We start from the raw sequence: 18,828 nt of genomic DNA, 5'->3' as shown, positions 1-18,828 counted from the left end.
CTTTGGCTTTTCACAGCTTGGAAGAAGATTTTATCACCTGGAGAGAGCAGTTCTGGCCAGCTGTTTGTGAACATTTTGGAGTGGAGGCTACTGGTGAGGAGTCCAGGTGAGCGTGGGCACAAGAATGGCTGAGCGTGGCGATTTGCCACAGAGGACTGGACGGCGAGAAGGGGAGGGGTGCTTGGGACTGTTGGGACAGGAGCCAGGAAGCCTGTCCCCCTCAGCCAGCCACAGGGAAGCTGGCTCTCCTCGGTGCTCCTTCGAACTGTGTCAGGTTCAGATTCAGAAGCCATTGGGCAGAACTGAGACTTTGCTTGATTATACTTTGGGCTTCTGTATCCCCTCTGGCCCAGTAACTCAATCAGCTGAGACTGTAACTGAGCTTTGTTGTTTTGCTCAGTTCAGTGTCAGGGAATCTGGTGGGATGAGATTGTGTCCTAGGGAAAGACTGGATGTGTGGCCTCACAGGAGTCCTGCTGAGAGACCTTTTGGCACTGGTCTGTACTCTTCTTAAAATGGCCCAGGTACAAACATGATGGCCCTTAACGGAAACCACATGCCTTCCTCAGGCCGCATTATAGCTGAGCAGGTCCCATCCCTGGGGTGGGATCAGATTGCTCTCCTGGGAGCCCTAGAATGAAGGGGCCTCCCCTCGAATCCCCGTCACCTCAAGGGCAAGAGTGCCTGCCGCCCCCACGGAAGGGGGAGACACTTTCTGTTCCCTGCCCAGCCTCCAGTAGTGATAATGAGACATTTCTGAACAGGTCTAGTTCCTCCACCTGGCCCTCATTGAGACACTGCTCATTCCATTCTGATCACCTTCTGCTATGACACTCTCCACTTTGTCATCTTTTCTTCAAATGTAGTTCCCAGAACCAAATACAGCATATATGATATGCTCTGGCCAATGCCGAATATAGGGGATTTACCCCTGTGGCACCTCTTCAGTTCTTTCTAGCTTAACTAACCAACCAGGCCCAACCTGGTCCTAACCCTGTCTGCTTGGCAAGACTCCATGAGCACCTCCTTTGTGCCAGGGGCTGTCAGCGATCCCATGGTCCCACAGGCCTCACAGTGTGCAAAGACACCATCATAAGACCCCAAGAGGGCATCATGCCTAAAAGCCTCTTTTGCACACGAACCACATAGAGGAAAGCCAGGTTTCCCTCTCCAACCTCTGTGCAGCTGATTTTTTAGCTGTGTGTGCATGACCTCAGAGGTGACCCTGTGAAACACCTTGTTACTTTGGGGCTGCTCTTCCTGGCTTTTGCAAGCTCTTAGGGGTTTTTTAATGTTGTGTCATTCAACATGGAAGCTATTCTTCCTCTTCACCTTGTGAAAAGCCAGTGTGCACAGTTTTGTCTTTGGTAAAGTTATTGAGCTGGAAATTGCCAAGGCAGCACCCTGGAGCCCTCCATCAAAGACATTAGTCCACCGGTCACCACACGCACCAGCCCCGCATCCATCTCACTGTTGCAGTTCATGGCTCTCTTTTGTCCATGAGGACAGAGCTGTGTTGAAATCTGAAGAGCATGTGACTAAGGCCTCCCCTTGCGTGACTCACCCTCGGCATCCTCTGAAGCACTTACTCCCATATGAGCCCTTAGCAGTGAGCCTGGGACTTGGGAGAGGGCTTTCTAGGAGAGCCTTCGAGGCCACTGCCCCCTACCCTTTCTTTGGGAGGCCCAGCTGGTTCTAGTGAGCTGTCTGGATACTGGCCCATGGCTCAGAGATGTCAGGCGCCTCCTCCAGGCCTCTCTCAGCACCAGGATCTCCCCACAGAGCAGCACTGACCATCTTCAAGCACTGTTTTTGCCATCTCCCTCTCCTGTGGAATGGTCCCTTGGATTAGATTCAGACCCTCACCCTGGGCTTGGAGGCCTCATCAGCCAAACTTCACCTCTTGCTCTTCCCCGCCCGGAACATGTGGCATGCATGTGCCAGGACAAGCAGAGCTCCGTTCAGATCCTGGCCCTGCTGCCGATCACCCGTGATCTGGGCTCAGCCGCCGCCTCTGAGCCTCAGACTGCTCTTCTCCAAAATGAGTGGTGGGACTGGGAAGACCTTGCTGCTCCCTTCTGGGTCCAGGTCCCATGAGCCCCCTTCTGTCCCCACCCTTCCCCTCAAGTTTCATCGTTTTCACATTACATTCTTCTCCCCTTCCCTCCACCCCATGCCCATCCCCCAAGGGAGCCTGCCCTGGTAACAAAGGAAAAACCAGTTCAGACTGGTCAGGACATTGCCTGTGTTGAGCCTACTGTGTGCAACCTGACAGGTCCACCTTGGCTTCATTTCTTCTCTCTTGCCCATAATTAGACAGTGTTGAGATTGCTTTTCAGGGTGACTCAGCCAGTTGGTAATAGTGTGCCCATCTTTCTGTGGCTCCTCTAATATCGCCCGCAGATTTGTATCCTTTGGCAGCTGCCAGTTCGTGTGTGTGATAGTTGTGATTCAGAACGTGTTTTTCATGTAGTTATTAATCACTTGCAATTGTTTTGAGAACCATTCATTTTCGTTGCATGCTTACTACTGGGGAATCATTCTTGGCCTCAAATATCTGTGCTAATTTCCCCCATATCTTGAATGTCGAACTTTAAGCCTGGTCTTACCTTAAAGGGAAGCTGCCTCCTGTCCATTCTGCCTGGTATCAATTATGCCCTAAGTCCCCAGCCCTCAGCTTGGTGTTTCCTTGTATTCATTTTCTGCATGTGGGAAGTCCTTTTTTGAGGTCTATCTTCTTTGTCCTTGAGTAGACCCCAAGCCCTTAGTGAGTTTGCCCAGCCCCCATCTTCTTTTTGGTAATCTTCGACCAAATGTCAGACAGCACTGAGATGAGTGCGCGGGCCGTGAGTCGCGGCTCTCTGACTTTCTCAATTCCACCTCTCAGCATTCGTCAGTATGAGCTGGTGGTGCACACGGACGAGAACATGAACAAAGTGTATACTGGGGAGATGGGCCGGCTGAAGAGCTACGAGAACCAGAAACCGTAAGTCAGGGTCAGGGTGCTGACCTTGAAGTGGGGGGTCGCCCTTGAGGACCTGCCCTGCTGGGGGGGGGGTGCAGATCTGAGGCTGTGCCCCTGGGTGGGCAGGGGAGGGGTGTGTGTGTGCATGTGCGCATGTGTGTGTGTGTGCGCGCGCACTCGTGCATGCACAAGTGCACATAGGGACACAGCCCAGAAGATTACGCTTAGCCACCAGCCAGATTGAGGCATTTGTTATCTTTTTACCAGCTGGGCCAAGTGGTTGAGATAAAACAGCCTGTATTTGCATTGAAACCTTTCAGCTTCTGCCTTTGGAGATGATCCCACTTGTACAAACGTGTCTTTCTGTGAAAGAAGCCCAAGCACAGGCTGTCCCAGGATTCATGGGAAGCAGCAGGGGTGGGGGAAGGGATGCCCATCACTGTGGCCCTGGGGCCAGTGGCCCAGTGCAGCAGTGAGGTGGGTGGCCCTGTGGCCTTCCTTGTTCAAGCTTCTGGCTTGGGTTCAGGGTTCCATCAAGAGCGAGGCACCACCCTCCAAACTGAGCTCCATGGAGAGGATCAGGGGTGGTGGGCAGGGAAAAGAAAGGAAGCTTAGGGTGCGTGAGGCCCTGGGCTAATCTCATTGGATCCTAATGACAAACCTGGGAGGTAGGGGCTATTATCATTCCCATTTTATAGTTGAGAAAACTGAGACAGATGACTTGAGTGACCCTGACTCACACAGCTCGTAAGTGTCTGAGGTCAGATTTGAACTCAGTTTTCCTGAGTCCCGGGCCAGCACTCTGTGCCCTGCCTACTCCACCTCTTTTTCCAAAGAGGGAAGAAAATTGGCCCGACAGCAAGGGAGAGAGTCACATTTTTCCTGGGCCCTCCCTGCCCTGTGGCTGCCCACCCTCTACCCAACCTTCCCAAAGCAGGATGGCCTGAGTAGAGGAAAGAACAGGGGCTTAGCCGCAGACTCTGACAGATGTGGGTGCTAATGATTAGGAAAACATCATCTCTGAGGACCTCAGATGCTGTGTTTGAGACAAATGCCTTGTAAATGGAGTGGGCAATGTAAGCAGGAGCTGTCCTCCCTGACTGAGGGAGAAGAAAGGAGCCAACCTGGCAAGTGGTCCAGCTAGCCTGAGAGGCCTCATGGGATTTATGGTCCATGGCTGGGGCCATCCTGGAGGAGGCCCAGAGAGACCAGGGCATGGTGGGACCATTGGCTGCCTTTGCTGCTGCTCTGTGTGTGTCATGGCCTCTAGCACCCTGAGGGTGTTTCCCAGCCTCATCACTGTGCTTTGGGACACTTGAGTCCCAGATGGGCCAATGAAATTCTCCTTCTTGCAGGCCTTTTGATGCCAAGAATCCCTTCCTGGCTACTGTGACCACCAATCGGAAGTTGAACCAGGGAGGAGAGCGCCATCTCATGCACCTGGAGTTAGACATCTCAAATTCCAAAATCAGGTAGGAGACACCTACTTGATTTGGGCCTTCTGACCCAATCAGTTCTGCCACTGACAGAGGCAGCCTAGTTATGCCCCATGGAAACGTGACTGGGGTTGGAGTTCTTACCTTCATGTGACCTTGGAAGCCATTGCCCCCTGTACCTCAGTTTCTCTTCTGCAAAGATGAATGAGTGGTGCTTAGATGCTCCAACTTGGCTTTCCATCCCTAGGTATGAGTCTGGAGACCATGTTGCTGTGTACCCAGCCAATGATGCATCACTTGTTAATCAGCTTGGAGAGATCCTGGGTGCTGACCTGGATGTGGTCATGTCTCTGAACAACCTGGATGGTAAGTCTACCCATGTGTAATGGGGGTTGGCGGGGGCTTGGTTCTCCTGTCTCCTCCTTTCTGTGAGATGATACAGAATGGCTTGGGGGAAGTCCAGAAATAGAGCCTGGGCCAGTGTATGGGGCCAGTTGGGAGCTGGATGTCAGAAAACAGCAGCCCAGGGAAGCTCTGAAGTAGACTAGCTCCTCAAGCAGGGCGTACAGGACAGTTGGTCAGTCAACAAGCACTTAGTGAGTGCTTGTAGTGCCAGGTCGGGGCAAACCCCAAACTGAACCACACAAACGCACTCCTCCCAGCCCCAGCCTCCTGCTCTCTGGGAGCTCACACTGTCCAAAGGAGCCAGCATGTATGGAGAAAACACAGAGAGACTAAACACCAGTCATTTCAGACTAAATGTTAAATGGAGAGGTGGGCGAGGAAAGGTTTTCTGTGGAAGGAACGTGATGCTTGAGCTGTACCCTGTAGGGATTTTGTGAAGGGAAGGTCAAAATTAGGGGGCTGGATGTTCTCTAAGGCCCCACTTAGGTCTCCCTTTTGTGGTTCTGTGGTTCCCTGGGTTGCACAGAGGAACCAGTGCCATCTGCCGTAGGCTTGGTGAATCGCCAGGTCATTTGCCAAGTTCTAAGGAAACCAAAGCCCCCAGTCCGATCCCTGTGAGACAACGGCAGTGGCCACCTCCATTATAAGTGTCCCATCACTTTCTTTCCTGACCCTATCAGACCACGGTCCTTAATGTCCTTGGTTCTGTGCCACCACAGTTGTGAAATTGACTCTGAGAGTATGATCAGCTGCAGGACGTCTGGGGTGATCTTACCAATTGTTCTGCCAGGGAGGGTGATGCAGTTGGAGGAGGAATGTGTTGGAGGGCAGTTGGGGAGGATTCTCCTCCTTTTGTGGTGCACAGTGAAGTCTGGCCTTCATCTTCAGGCTGTCCACACTGAGGAACAAGAAAGGGCTAAATATCATTGCTTTTTGACAAAGAAATAATCATAATAACTGACATTTCTATAGCTCCTTGAGGTTTGCAAAGAGCTTTCTATATGCCATCTCATTTGATCCTTACAGCAACTCTGTGAGGCAGGCACTCCTCATTCTACAGAAACTGAGGCAGGCAGACATTAAGTCACTTGTCCAGGGTCACCCTGCTAGTAAGAGTCTGTGGAGGGATTTGAACTCAGGACACCATCCCTATCCCACTGTAGCACTTAACTCAAGCATGGGAATCCGTGACCCCTAACACCAGAGAGGGGTGCGTCATCCTGCAGCCCTTGATTCAGGAGTTGGGAAACTCATTCCTGCTCTGCTTCTTCCAAGTTCTTGCCTAATGCCCCCCTCCCCTCCCACCAGAGGAGCCCTTGTCCCCTGGCTTGTTCCTTACCCTTCCTGGCTGGAGGAGGTCATTTAGTCCTCCAGTGTGACTCAGGCAGTTTGGGAAATCAGAACTTACCAGGATGCAGCAGCAAAATTGATTTGAAGGCAACAGTGGCCAATAGGGCCTTTGTTCTGGGTGAGTAAGTTTGGCTTGTTGAGAGATCTCTCTCCTTTTACCCAGTTTTCTCATTGAAGTAACATTCTTAGTGTTGCATCACTCTTTGGGGTTCATCTTATTTCCTTTATTAGAAGGAAAAAAAAATCCACAATGCTGATGCCTCAAGGCTTTGTTCTCACCAGCCACACGTAGCATTTAGGATTGCCTTGTGTGGGGCATCCATGTAGGCAAGAGGATTTTTTTCCAATTGAGAGAAGCAGTTTTCCCTACATGAAGGCTGCTAGCACACATGCAGCTTAGGAGGGAAGAGTGTGGAATTAGTGTGGCCAGCTCAGAAGCCCTACAACTTCACAATGTTAGACTGGGGAGCTTCTTTGGGAGTCTGACTCCCAAATTTATCTGAGAGATAACTGACACCCAAAGATGGAAGGGGGTCACCTCAAGTTGGGTGAGGTGGGACAGAGGGACTTATGCGCAGCCTTCATTTCTGCTTTGCCAAGCAGCCTTTCTTTGTTGGCTCAAGTGTCAGACCCAGAGGCTGCCAACTGAGCCAGCTGGATCCAGGCCCTGAGTATCACCCCCTGCTCTTCAGGAGAGGAGTGGGAGTGACCAGCCTGGGGAACACAGAGGCTGAGGAAGCTGGGAGCTTCAGTACTCCAGATGGGGCTTTGTGACAGAGCTCTTGCCAGGGGCAAGATCATTCTGACATTGTTGTGTGTGTGTGCTCACGTGTATGTGTGCATGCACAAATGGCCCAGGGTTGTTGAGGGCCTTCATTGACGGCCTGAGCCCAGTCAGGCCCACAGGGGAGAGGTCCCAGGCCCAGGTAGGTGTCCCCCAATCATGGTCTGTTTGTCTTTCAGAGGAGTCCAACAAGAAGCACCCGTTCCCCTGCCCTACCACTTACCGCACGGCGCTCACCTACTACCTGGACATCACCAATCCTCCCCGGACCAACGTCCTCTATGAGCTGGCGCAGTATGCCGGGGAGCCAGCTGAGCAGGAGCAGCTCCGCAAGATGGCGTCCTCATCGGGCGAGGGCAAGGTGAGGCCTCCCCAGCCCCAGCCGGACTCCTGCTGCCTCTGCCCCGCTGGCAGCCTCACTCCTGGCCCCTCTCCTACTCTTCCCTCCACAGGAGCTGTACCTGAGCTGGGTTGTGGAAGCCAGGAGGAACATCCTGGCCATTCTGCAGGACTACCCCTCGCTCCGGCCCCCCATTGACCACCTGTGTGAGCTGCTGCCCCGCCTGCAGGCCCGCTACTATTCCATCGCCTCCTCCTCCAAGGTGGGTTTGAGAAGGATGGGATGCAGCTTGATGAAGGAAACAGGTCCAAAGAAGGGAGAGACTGGACCAAGGCCACTTGGGGTCATCAGCAGTGGGTCCTCCAGATAGCCTGGCAGAGCCTTTCATCTCACCGAGCCTCAGTTTCCTAGTCTGTAAAATGGGAATCACAAGTGCCTGCCTCGAGCCATTGTGAGGCCTAAAGGAGGCAGTGCATGGACAGCTCTCCAAACCTTGGAGCGAGCACTTCTGTGCTGTCACCCTGTGCCCCACAGCCTTCTGCCTCATCTTCTTGCCCCTTCAAAGTGACGTGGCACAGGGCTGCAGCTCATAGGCAGCCAGGCCATGAATGGAGGGCAGGCAGCAGAGGAGGTGGCGAGATGGAGGCTCCTCAGTGAGTTTGGAAAGGGGGGAGGGACTGCTAGGCAGCAGCCCCCCCTGACCTCAAGGGAGCCCTCTGGGCAGGGCTCCCAGTCAGCAGGCACACAGGGCTCCAAGTCAGCAGGCACGCAGCCCTTCCACCTCTAGGTGCTGAAGCCCTTGATGGCTGCCCTGCCCTTCGCCTCTGACTTCTTAAGAGTAGGATGGTGAGAGCTCTTGGACTGCTGACCTCCCAGGGTGAGCAGAGCCTTTCTGTCCCCAGGCTCTCAGGGTGCAGGTGAAGAAGGGTGCACCTTTTTCCTCAGCTCCATGAAGTGACCTACTTGAGCACCCAGCTGAGATTGGGGGGATGGGCAGGGCCTAAAGCTGGACCTGCCGGCTCTCCATCCTGTTTCACCTAGGGGCACTTTGGGAGGGAGGGTGCTCTGGGTGGGGCAGTCAGGAAAGGCTTCATGGAGAAGCCCCTGCTTGGCTGCATCTGAAGGGGGAGGTGAGGAGAGAATACATGACTGGACAGGGGATAGCCAGAGGTCTGGGCTGAGCCTGGGCCAGGGGACAAAGGGCTTTTAAGGACAGGGTTGCTGCTGGAGGCAGGGAGGCCCAAAAAGAGGCTGAGGGGGAGGCTCTGAACTCAGGGGGCAGAGAGGGGGATGGGTGTGAAAAATATTTGCTTAGACATGGGGAGTGAGGGGGAGCTGTGTGTGTTTGGAGGGGTCAAGAATGTGTGGAGGTTGGAAAGAGTGGTGCTGCACCTCCCCAGGATTAAGGAAAATGGGAGCAGGAGTGGGCTTGAGGGGAGAGAGGGCGACTTCTGTTCTGCCTCCTCATTTTCAGAGACTGGAGGAAAAGGAAAGGAGAGGGAGGTGATATCAGGAGGGAGAGAAGGTGAAGGGCCTCAGTTTTCTCAGTGAAGTAGAGGAGATTCCTAGTGGAGGGATGGGCCAGCAGGGCAGCTTGTTGGAACTTTGGAGCAGCTCTGGGAGAGTGGCACAGGGGCAGAGATTTGAGGCGGGGGCCAGGCCAGCATGCTTGGGTTGGTGTCTGCTCTTTTGAGCAGGGGGCTGAACGGGAGAATTGGGGAGCTGGACAGGCAGCGGCTTGGCCCGTGTGTGGTGGGGGCTCACGCCCCCAGACAGCAATCTTCTCTCCCTGCCACCTGTCCAGGTTCATCCCAACTCCATTCACATCTGTGCTGTGGTAGTGGAGTATGAGACCAAGTCTGGCCGGGTCAACAAGGGTGTGGCCACTAGCTGGCTCAAGGCCAAGGAGCCTGCCTTGGAGAATGGGCACAAGGCCACAGTGCCCATGTTTGTGCGGAAGTCCCAGTTCCGGCTGCCCTTCAAGCCCACCACGCCTGTCATCATGATTGGGCCGGGCACCGGCATCGCCCCTTTCGTGGGCTTCATCCAAGAGCGGGCCTGGCTGAAAGAACAAGGTAAGGCGGGCTCGGCTCGTGCCAGTCCCCCCTGGGCTCTGCAGCACTTGGCCTAGTGGCGGGTGGGTCCCCAGGCATCCGGGCCCTGTGCTCAGGCCCCTGCTCTGGTGCCCCCAGGTAAGGAAGTTGGCGAGACCGTCCTGTACTATGGCTGTCGCCGCTCCGACGAAGATTACTTGTACCGGGAAGAGCTGGCCCAGTTCCAGAAGGATGGTGTCCTCTCCCAGCTTAATGTGGCCTTGTCCCGGGAGCAGCCCCAAAAGGTGGGGCCGAGGGGGAGGGGAAAGGGGTTCGGGGCGGGAGGGGAAGGCCGGCAGCCGAGACTGAGCGGGCTCCCCTTGGCCAGGTTTACGTGCAGCACCTGATGAAACAGAACAAGGAACATCTCTGGAAACTGATCCAGGAGAGCAGTGCGCACATCTACGTGTGCGGGTGAGTGCGGGGCGGGGGGGGGGGGAGGGGGGCCGGGGGCGGGGCCACTGGAGCCGGGGGCGGGGCGGGGCCGGGCCGCAGGCTGATCGCCTTCCTTTTCTCCTCTAGGGATGCGCGGAACATGGCTAGGGATGTACAGAACGTGTTCTGCGAGATCGCATCTGAGTTTGGGGGCATGAACCAGTCACAGGCTGTGGACTTCATCAAGAAATTGATGGCTAAGGGACGCTATTCCCTCGACGTTTGGAGCTAGGACCCGCCCGCCCCACCCTGGGGACTGAGAAGGGCCTTGGACGGGAGGCCTCGGGACTGCCCCCAGCGCCCCCAGCCCCCCTTTCCCCCCCCCCCCAGCCACCACTAGAGCTGTTGTGCCGAGTAATCAGTCCTTTTCTTAATGCCTTCTCACTCTTACTAGGTTGTTTCCACTTGGCCCGACCATGGGGGAGGGGGAGAGTGAAAGGCCAACTTTCTGTGGTAAGCCTGGCCAGGAAGGGCCAGGGGACCACCGGAACAGAGCCCACTGGCTGCCAAGCCCTAGCCAACATCATTATTTAGTATGCTCCAGAGTGGGCATGGGGGCAACATGGCTACTTCTGCATTCTTCAGGATATGTTGGGGGCAGCAATCAGAAAAAAGCCTGCCTCCTACCCCAGGCCATGGCCCTCTACCTCAACTCCCAAGTACCACTGGGATTTAAAGTGGGGAGCCCAGCTCCTCTTCCTTTTGTTAAGAGGGAAGGGATTAGGTTGATCCCTTCCCCAGTGCTGGAGTCTTGATGCCTCTGGTCAGGGTGCTCCTGTGCCAAAGTGCCCGCCTCCTTCCCTGTGTGTGGGTTGGGAATCCAGAGGCCTTTGGCCTGTCTCCTGCCTGCTGGCAGCAGTCTGAGGCCTTGAAAGACTGAGGCTTGTTAATGGGGAGAGAGGTGGGGGCAGACTGAGCCCCAGGGCCTGCACCCACTGGGGGTGAGCCTGGTGCCCCAATGGCTCCCAGGCCCTCCTTCCTCCCTTTCCCTGAGTTTACTTCCTGTTGGCTTTGGCCTCGTCCAAGAACCAGACTTTGGAAAGAGAATGCTGGGTGTGTACCACAGAACGTCCAATGAGTGTAAATAATTTTGAACTATCCTTGACCCTTGGAATAAAATTGTTTTTTTTTTCTGTATCTGCCCCTGGAGTAGCTTTTAATTGTGTGAGCAGCTTTGGCACTGAGTTCTGGAACCTCGTGCAGCCTAGCTGGTCTTTGTGGTGCGAATAGGGGTTATGAGAGGCCTTTGTTAGTGATATTCCCCTTCTAAAATATTAAATGTGAAAACTGAACTGAATATCCTCCTGTCGATTTGTTCACTATGAAAACAGCTAGCCTTTTCCTGCTGCTTCCCCATCCCCCCGCTCCCCCGCATGTATTGGTTCCATTGATGTACTGAGCCCAGAGGAGTTTGGGAAATGTTCTATACCAAGTCCCTCAGAAGCCCAGGTCCTTCCTCCTTCCTGCTGCCTAGGGGGTGTCTGTCTCTAGGACCACATATGCTGCCTGGCCTGGAGTGTGGGCATACCCGCTCTGTCCCTGGCAGATGGGGACTAGCAGGCCCATCTTGGGGTGTGGCAACAAGGCTTTCTGGGAACTGCTGACATGGGACTGGCCTGGGGCCAATAAGAAAAGGCTTCCACTCCAGCTGCCTTCAGCCCCTGTCCATCCCTTTATTATGGCCATGCTTCTCAACTCCCATAGCTTCAGCACCAAGGAACACAAGGGGCCTGAGGGCAGGAGGTGGGAGTCCTGGAAGACTGGGAATGCGGGCTAATGAGAGAACCTTTCCTTGGACTCCCCAAGTGCAGGGCTCATGCGACAGGAGCTGGCTTTGGGCAGAGGGGCCCAGTCCAGGAGTAGCTGGGCGCAGGCAGCGTAGCTGCCCTTACCCAAGGATCCACTGTCTCTGGCCCACTGACTCAGGCAGGTGACTGGGGGTGGGGGGTGGAGGAAGGAGAGCAGGGCTGCTCTGGACTTGTCTGGGGCTCAGTCACAGGCATTTCTGGGTGAGGAGGTGGCGGCTGCCATGGCCTCAGCTCAAGGCAAGGCCAGGGAGTTGGGGCAGAGCTTGTCCTGTGCCTAGCCCCACGCTCAGTCCTTCTTGCTTCTGTGTTGGCTGTGGAACTTCTGATGAACTACCCGGAGAGTAGTGAAGAAGTTACCGAGGAAGAGTAAGAGGAAAGGAAGGCCGCACATTAGCACCTGGAGGAAGAAAGGGAGGTGTGCATGGCGGGATCAGTCACCTCTGGCTGGACAGACTTGCCCCTTGTGGGCCTCCCCCCCTCCCCTGGGCAGCACTCACCTGCCACTCCTTACACTGTGGCTCCTGGGCCAGCTGGAACAGGGTCACCGCATTAAACAGCTGCCAGAACTAGACAGGAGGAAATGGTGTTGAGGTTGGGCCTGGCCTCAGCCTGCTGTCCCTTAGGAGGAGGGTGTCCCAAACCTGTCCCCAGCTTTCTGCTTTGGACCTAGAGCTAGGGGCAGTGAGGGGAAGGAACGTAAAGGGCCTGCTGACTCACATGACCAAAGAAGAGAAAGGGGAGGAGGAAGGTGAGGCCCCTCCACATCCAGGACTGGAAGCCCTCTGGCACAAAGGGGGAAAAGGAGCCAGCATTAGCAGCAGCACCCAAGGGGGAAGGCTGCCAAGAGCCAGGCCCCTCCTCCCCTCCAGGGCTCCCTGAGAAGAGGGGACAAGGAAGGAGAGGCTCCACTCACCCACAGTGAGGTCCATGTTATGCCTCTCACCCAGGGCCCGCAGGCGGTATAGACACCCACTCTGGTAGTAGTATTGAAGGAACTGTACAAAGCCTGGCAGAGAAGGCCCAGAGTGAAGGCAGTCCTGCTATGGAGGTGCTTACCAAGGGGAAAGAGAAACAGAGAAGGAGGCTTCTCTTCTAAGCCTCTTTCTTTCTCCTCCAGGCACTTAGGAAGGCACAGGGGCATTCCCCTTCACCCTACTCCCATGGCTCCCTGCACACCCCAAGGGGGCCACCACTGGAGATAGTGATGGGGGTTGGGAGAGGCCACAATCTGAGACACTCACTCTGGTACATAGAAAAGGACAGGAACTGGTTTCGAAACTTCTGGTACATGAGTCCATCGGGCCTGGGCAGATGAAGAGAACAGGGGAACAAGAGGATGTGGAGAGTGACCGGCCTGCTTCTGGGCCCCCTCCTCCCACAGCCCGAGGTCCTCCATGCCAGTGCTAGACCTGGGAATAGGGACCCCTGAGTCTGAATCCTCCCCCTCCTCTCCCTCTGTGGCCTTTCCCTGTACAATGTGGGCCCTGGATGAGATGACCTCAGAGCTCCCTTCCAGCTGACGTTCAGGGGCTCTGAGGACAGTGTCTGCACAGGCTCTGGGGAAAGGCTGAGAAAGGAGGTAAGAAATGGAAGGACAGGAGACAGGAGGCTCACCATGTCAGCATTACTCCGGATAGGAAGGTGGAGACGTAGTGATGGAACACCCACCAGCCTTTGATCCTGAGACAGGGGTAGAGGGCCTGCTCACCTCCCTGGCCCTCAGACCCTGCACCTCACCCACTTGTCCCCAAGAGTAACATGGGGAGGGAAACCGGAGAAAGGAAGCCACAGAGCCTTCCAACTGGTGCCTGGTGATTTTGGTGAGAAGACAGGGGCAGCCCACTCCCTCCCATCTGCCTGCCTCTTAAATGGATTCCCCCAGGGTCAAGAGAGGAGAGAAAGAAGCAGCAGCCAAGGAGGAGGGGCAGGGGAGCGGCCAGGCCAGAGGCTCACCGGGACCCATTGTTAATGAGGATACTTTCCCGAATGGTCAGTGTGCAATAGTACCACACCAACAGGAAGTTGAAGGCTGCATCTGTCACCCTGATGATGAGAGAAGGGAAACCTAGCTCAGATGGAGGGCCGGGGCCGGGGCTGGAGCCTGGCAGCCAAGAAAGGAAGGTTCCGGTCCAGCCCTGGGCAGCCCAAGGCCTACCTGGAATTGAGGATGAAGCGGCAGGTGAAGGAGATCATGATGAGAATGATGGTGAGGTAAAGCTTGAACTTCTCATACTCATCCTTGTAAGCAAACCTGCTGGCAGGAGGCAGGGCTGAGACACCCACGGCAGGGGGCAGTGGGGGGCGGGAGAGGGAGAACAACGAGACCCAGGGAGGCCAAGGGGCTGGCTCAAAGTCACACTGGCGGGGGGAGCAGGCCAAAGAGGCTCTGCACTCCCTCGGGCCGCAGGGACAGGGGGCTGGGTGGTGACGCAAGGGGGAAGATTACTTAGCCTGCTTGCTGAGGAGTGTGACGTTGACACTTCCTAGGACGAGACTCAGGTAGAGCCTAGAGGGTGGGACATGGGGGAGGGGAGTGAGGAGAGGCCCTGTTCAGTCCCCCCAAGCTTGGGCTCTGGGAGCATGGGAGGCCCCCTCCCCTCCCCCCCAGTATAGCTCCTGACTTGGGGAGTCAGGGGTCACCCTGGGAGAGGGGAGAGTCAGGGGCTCCCCTCCCGCTGCTGCCCCCGGGGCTGCAGGGAAGGTCCCATCTCCTCACCCATTCTTCTTGGGTAAATACGCCTCCATGTCAAAGAAGACCCCCTGCCGCTCTTTGATAAGGTTCTCAATCTCCTGCACCATCTCTTCCTTGTCAGGTGGGATGGAGGCTTTGCATCTGTGGGCCACAGCAGGAGAAAGGGGGGCTTGGCCCAGCTGTCGGAGAAGCTGACCAGCCCAGGAGTTCCACCAAACCCCGCAGTCCGGCACGTTCGGCTGTGGATCCCCGGCACTGCCCCCCACTTCCATACCACCCCATCCTGGCCCAAAGGCCAGTCTGGGACACCCGAAGCCGACCAGTCCGGGACAGCCAGAGCCCACTTCTCACAGCGCTGGCCACTAGTCTTCTCTCCAAGCCAGGATTGTACAGAAGAACAGCCAGTCAGCCTTCAGGCTGCTTTGCCTTGCCTCAGGGTTCAGACTCAGCTGGGCTGGGCCAAGATGGGCTGGGCGAGGCCTTCCCTCTCCCTCCCACCGCTGCCAGCTGCTCTCCCCAGGATCTCCCCCTGGATCAGAGCTGGGCTGGTGCCACCCAGCCCCCCAGTCACATACTTCTTCAGGGCCAAGGCCAGCTCCCGGAGTCTCTTCTTCTGCCGGGCAATGGAGCTGGAGCAGCTCCTTTGCAGTTTGGTCAGCTGTTCAAGCTGCACACGGTACTCTCGATGGGTCTCCTGGGGGTGAGGGAGAAGCCAGGGCTGGGGCTGGGGCCCAAGGCTGAGGATTTCCAAGGTGAAACAGGAAGGATTCATGAAGGCCCCTTAGAGGATCTGGGGAGTGGCAGACATCGGGCTCCCAGAGCCGGGTGGAGGAAGTCAGCTCATCCCCTGGCTGTGCCCCCCCAGGCTCTCCCCATGCCCACATCATCCCCCTCAGCCAGATGATGGAGGAGGTTGCCATGCTGAGTGTGGACCCCGGAGTGAGGCAGGCTGGGGTGGGGAAATTGAGGGAAGAGGCCAGGCCTTTCTGAGGAAGGCTCAACCTTCTTCCCAACGGCCATTTTCACTCAACTCTTAGAGGAGAACAGAGATTTCTCCTGCCACTCCCCTTGGTGGGACACTGGGCCCATCAGGACTGAGAATATTGGGGCAAGTATAAAACAAGGAATCTCGGGGCAGGCAGAAGGGGCATCTCCCCAATCATCTCTTCCAGATTGTGTGAATACAAGAGGTCCCCAAACCTCTGTGCCTTGCCTCATCTCCAGCATCTAAGGCCTATTGTGTCTGCTGGGTAACATGGGAACCAGCCCATTGGCCAAGAGGGCCACCTCCTCCAAAGAAGCAGCTCCACCCATTGCCTGGGCCCTGGCCCAGGGATCCTGAGGAAGTGACATCCACGCGTCCCTCCTATCAGGGAGTTGGAGGCTCTCCCAGCCAGGTATCTCCCAAGCCTCCCCAGCAACAAGGATGGCCCTGAATATTCTGCCCTAAAGGCCATTCAAAATATCTAATGACTTAAGGGAAGAGAAGTTGGCATTAGGGTTGGGCAGGGATCGTGCCTTCCCTCAACACATCAGGGGTTCCCTAAAGACGAAAATGAAGGCTCTGGGCCCAGCAGGCCCTTCATCCACGATGGTGAGTAACTGGGCAATCGCCCTACTGGGCCACGAAGGGCTTGGGCAGGGGAGGCCCACCTTTGGCCAGTGCCTGCCTCCCTCCCCTCCCACCACTCCTAGTCAGTACCCCCGAGACCCCCCGCTTTTAGGGAATGGGGAGAGCTGGAGCAGTAACTGATTGCGTGGGGAAACAAGCATTCTGGCTTCCCTTCACTGGTCCCTGCCCTTGTGGATTAAAGTTTGCCAACTTTCAGTCCTTGGACTTCTTAGTGCACATCCAAAGCCGAGCCCCAGTGCACCCTGTGCACAGGCTGTATGTGACCTTCACCCAAGTTTCTGCTGATGGCCCTTTGCCCTTGGGGGTGGGACTCTTAGAAGAGCTTCTTGATTACTGGGATTGGCAAATGGTCAATGTGAGGAAATTCTCCAGGGTAGTGGACCAGAGAAAAATGCTACCCAAACTGGAGAGCCTCCAAGTTCTGGATAAAGCTATACCCAAGTGCAAGTACATACATTGTGGTCAGAAGTCAGGACAGAAAGCTCCCTGGCAAGGAATACTCAGAGAATGTCAGAGGAGAGGGAGGGCTGAGCAAGGGTTCCAGGTGGGGCTGACTCAGTCCCCAGTTCCCACTGAATCCTGGCTGGGGCTGGCCTAGGCAGGCAGATAGGAAGGCAGAAGACCCTCTCTCTGGTGGGTGGCCTGGTAGCCCAGGGGGTAAGGCCCACTGACCTGCTCAAAGTGGCAAGGCTGCCAGCCTGCTGGGCCAAGGGGCACATTAATGACACTTCCCCAGGATTTCTGGTCCAACTCCAGTGATAGTCTAGCTGGCCAGTGAACTGGTTGGCTTGGTACCCAGCAGCCAGGTCAGGGGGGCCACAGTAGGGCTAGTTAGCTCTGCAAAGCAGGAGGTGGGATGGGGCCAGAGGCTTGTTACACCCAAGGGTGTCAGACAGAAGAGAGAGCAAAAGAGATAGTATGCACTCACGCAGGCCCCTCCAGAAGGCTGACAGATTCTGGATGAGTGTTTTCCAAGTCATCAGACACAACCTGGAAATCTCTGTGGGAGTCCACGGGAGGGGCAATGGCTGACCCCCGTGGGCTGTCCTGCCTTCCTGTTCCCATGAGCTCAATTGTAGATTACAGTCCCAGGTGCATGGGCGCGAGCCTGGACAAGGCACAGGAAGGTGGCCCCGGCCTTCTACGACTCCTAGTTCCCACGAGTATTCTACGACTTTAAACGCCAGGAAGGGCAGGATGGGAGTGGGGTGGGGCTCAGGAATCCTGGATTCCACAGCGGAGAAAGTGAGGATGGAAGGAGGAAGGCAGACTACCGGGCTCAGCCCGGTTAACCCCTGGTGTGACCTTATGCAAGTCCCCTCCCTTCCCTGAGCCTCAGTTTCCTTTTCTGTAAAATGCTATGGTTTTCACCAGCTGCAGGCTCTCGGATTCTGAACGCCAGTTCCCCCAACAGACCTGGGGCATTCTCAACTGGTCAAGCCAGGGGAATCAAGCGGGGCTGACGGACCGCTGCGGCCAGGGGCAGCCGGAAAGTCGTCCGGGGCTGCCCTGCTCTCTCCCTCACTCCTACTAGGGCTCCCACCGCCGCCCTCCGCACCGCAGCAAGCCCATTTCTCCGCCGGGCCAGGCGAGGCCCGCGCGCAGTTCCAGAGGGTCCCGAACCTCGGGACGGGCAGCCCGCGCTGGCCAATCGGAGCCCGCACCTGGCGGGCTCGGCCAATAGGCTGCAGGGGCGGGCCCCGACCGCTCACCTGGATGCTCTGGAAGTCCCGCTGCAGCTCATCCCAGTCCCGCAGGCAGGCGCCCGCCGAGGGAGCCGGAGGGCCCTCCATGAAGGCCCCGCCGCTCCCTGTCCCCGCCGAGCCGCGCACCCCGCGCCCTCTCCTCCAGCCGCCGCTCTCGCTCCCGCCACCGGCGCCGCAGCCGTCCCCGCCGTCCACTTCCGGGGTCCGCGCCGCGCCGCCGGCCAATGGGAGGGGGCGGGGCCTCGAGCTCGGCCTGCCCCGCCCCCCATGCCTGGTCCAATCCGGGGCCGGGCCGGGGGAGGCGGGGCTCCCTGCTGCCCCCGCCCCCGCCCGTCCGCGGCCGAGGATGCAGGGATGCGGGGCTTCCTGGCGGAGCTGAGCCTGGGGAGAAGAAAACCGAGGCGGGTCCCGGGGCCGGGGCTCGCCGCCAGCCAGCGTCTGCGCCATTCTGCCCCAGATCAATGCGGGGACGGGGTTCGGGGGCCTGCTGTGCGCCGGCCACAGATTCAAGGACAAAGGAGGGAGGGAGCGCGGCACTGAGAGGCGGAGGAGCTGGATTCAGATCCCGAGTCTGCAGCCCCTTCCCTTTGTCACCTGGGCAGAGGGTCTGAGGGTTCTTTCAGCTCTAAATCTGTGACCCACCCGCCGCCGCGAGGCAGTGAGAGGGCAGTACGATCTGGGTGCAAATTCTACGTGGGCCACTTACTGACACCCTGGACGAGTCACCTCTCTGCCTCAGTTTCCGTATCTTTAAAGTGGGTCTTATAACAACCCCTACCACCCAAAGATGTTCGGAGGGTAAAACCAGAGGATATTTGTGAAGTTCTCTGAAAGCCTTATCATCGCCATCATCATTACTACAAACATTACTGTGAAATGCAAGTGCTGTTCTTCTCATCTGCTTTCACATGTCTCATTTATGCTCCCTTCTCTCTTCTGACACGGCCACAGCCCCGGTCCAGGCCTTATCACCTCTCACCCTGTACCAGCAATATCCTGCTGCTCGGCCTCCCTGCCCCCAGTCCGTCCTCCACTCAAACCCAATCTTCCTCAAGCGCTGGTCTGAATGCGTTAATTACTCCCCACTCCCCATCCCAAATTCAATTAACTCTAGTAACTCCCTATGACTTCCAAGATCAAATATAAAACCCTCTGTTAGGTTATCAAAGCCCTTCATAAAC

At 56.5% G+C, this 18,828-nt stretch overlaps 2 protein-coding genes across 5 annotated transcripts in view; one reads left to right on the top strand and one right to left on the bottom strand.

Annotated features, from left to right (window-relative positions):
* POR (cytochrome p450 oxidoreductase) overlaps nt 1-11,105 on the top strand; it is a 203,683-nt gene extending 192,578 nt beyond the window's left edge. For all 3 annotated transcript variants that reach the window (XM_069089463.1, XM_069089464.1, XM_069089465.1), the window contains 10 exons: nt 17-106; nt 2,888-2,986; nt 4,321-4,437; nt 4,649-4,767; nt 7,120-7,301; nt 7,393-7,542; nt 9,085-9,355; nt 9,473-9,618; nt 9,702-9,787; nt 9,896-11,105. In XM_069089463.1, the coding sequence (XP_068945564.1) occupies nt 17-106; nt 2,888-2,986; nt 4,321-4,437; nt 4,649-4,767; nt 7,120-7,301; nt 7,393-7,542; nt 9,085-9,355; nt 9,473-9,618; nt 9,702-9,787; nt 9,896-10,040 (1,405 nt within the window). In that variant the 3' untranslated portion in view covers nt 10,041-11,105. The remainder of the gene's footprint in view (nt 1-16; nt 107-2,887; nt 2,987-4,320; nt 4,438-4,648; nt 4,768-7,119; nt 7,302-7,392; nt 7,543-9,084; nt 9,356-9,472; nt 9,619-9,701; nt 9,788-9,895) is intronic.
* A 352-nt stretch (nt 11,106-11,457) lies between these two features.
* TMEM120A (transmembrane protein 120A) lies at nt 11,458-17,861 on the bottom strand. 2 transcript variants are annotated; one of them, XM_069089466.1, is made up of 12 exons: nt 17,654-17,861; nt 14,884-15,002; nt 14,333-14,449; nt 14,063-14,122; nt 13,772-13,867; nt 13,570-13,659; nt 13,231-13,296; nt 12,858-12,919; nt 12,530-12,622; nt 12,334-12,398; nt 12,114-12,182; nt 11,458-12,013 (listed from the first exon to the last, which is right to left on the bottom strand). In XM_069089466.1, the coding sequence occupies exons 1-12, from the start codon at nt 17,732-17,734 to the stop codon at nt 11,903-11,905; spliced, it is 1,029 nt and encodes a 342-aa protein (XP_068945567.1). In that variant the 5' UTR covers nt 17,735-17,861; the 3' UTR covers nt 11,458-11,902. The 2 variants fall into 2 exon arrangements, with proteins under 2 accessions (XP_068945567.1, XP_068945568.1); XM_069089467.1 differs by lacking the exon at nt 17,654-17,861 and adding an exon at nt 17,358-17,554.
* Nucleotides 17,862-18,828: the final 967 nt, after the last annotated feature.

Source organism: Petaurus breviceps, unplaced genomic scaffold (genome assembly GCF_028583685.1).
Source record: "Petaurus breviceps papuanus isolate PSGF00001 unplaced genomic scaffold, PetGlider_PUasm1.0 186, whole genome shotgun sequence".
Classification (NCBI taxonomy): Eukaryota; Metazoa; Chordata; class Mammalia; order Diprotodontia; family Petauridae; genus Petaurus; species Petaurus breviceps.
This window is presented reverse-complemented; position numbering and strand designations above follow the sequence as displayed.

Excerpts from the sequence above, each read along its gene's own strand:
- TMEM120A (XM_069089466.1), bottom strand. The coding sequence starts at position 17,734 with ATGGAGGGCCCTCCGGCTCCCTCGGCGGGCGCCTGCCTGCGGGACTGG. Across the intron at positions 13,868-14,062 it reads CTCCTCAGCAAGCAGGCTAA|GTTTGCTTACAAGGATGAGT; the intron begins GTAATCTTCCCC and ends TCCTGCCAGCAG. Across the intron at positions 12,399-12,529 it reads TAACATGGACCTCACTGTGG|AGGGCTTCCAGTCCTGGATG; the intron begins GTGAGTGGAGCC and ends CCTTTGTGCCAG.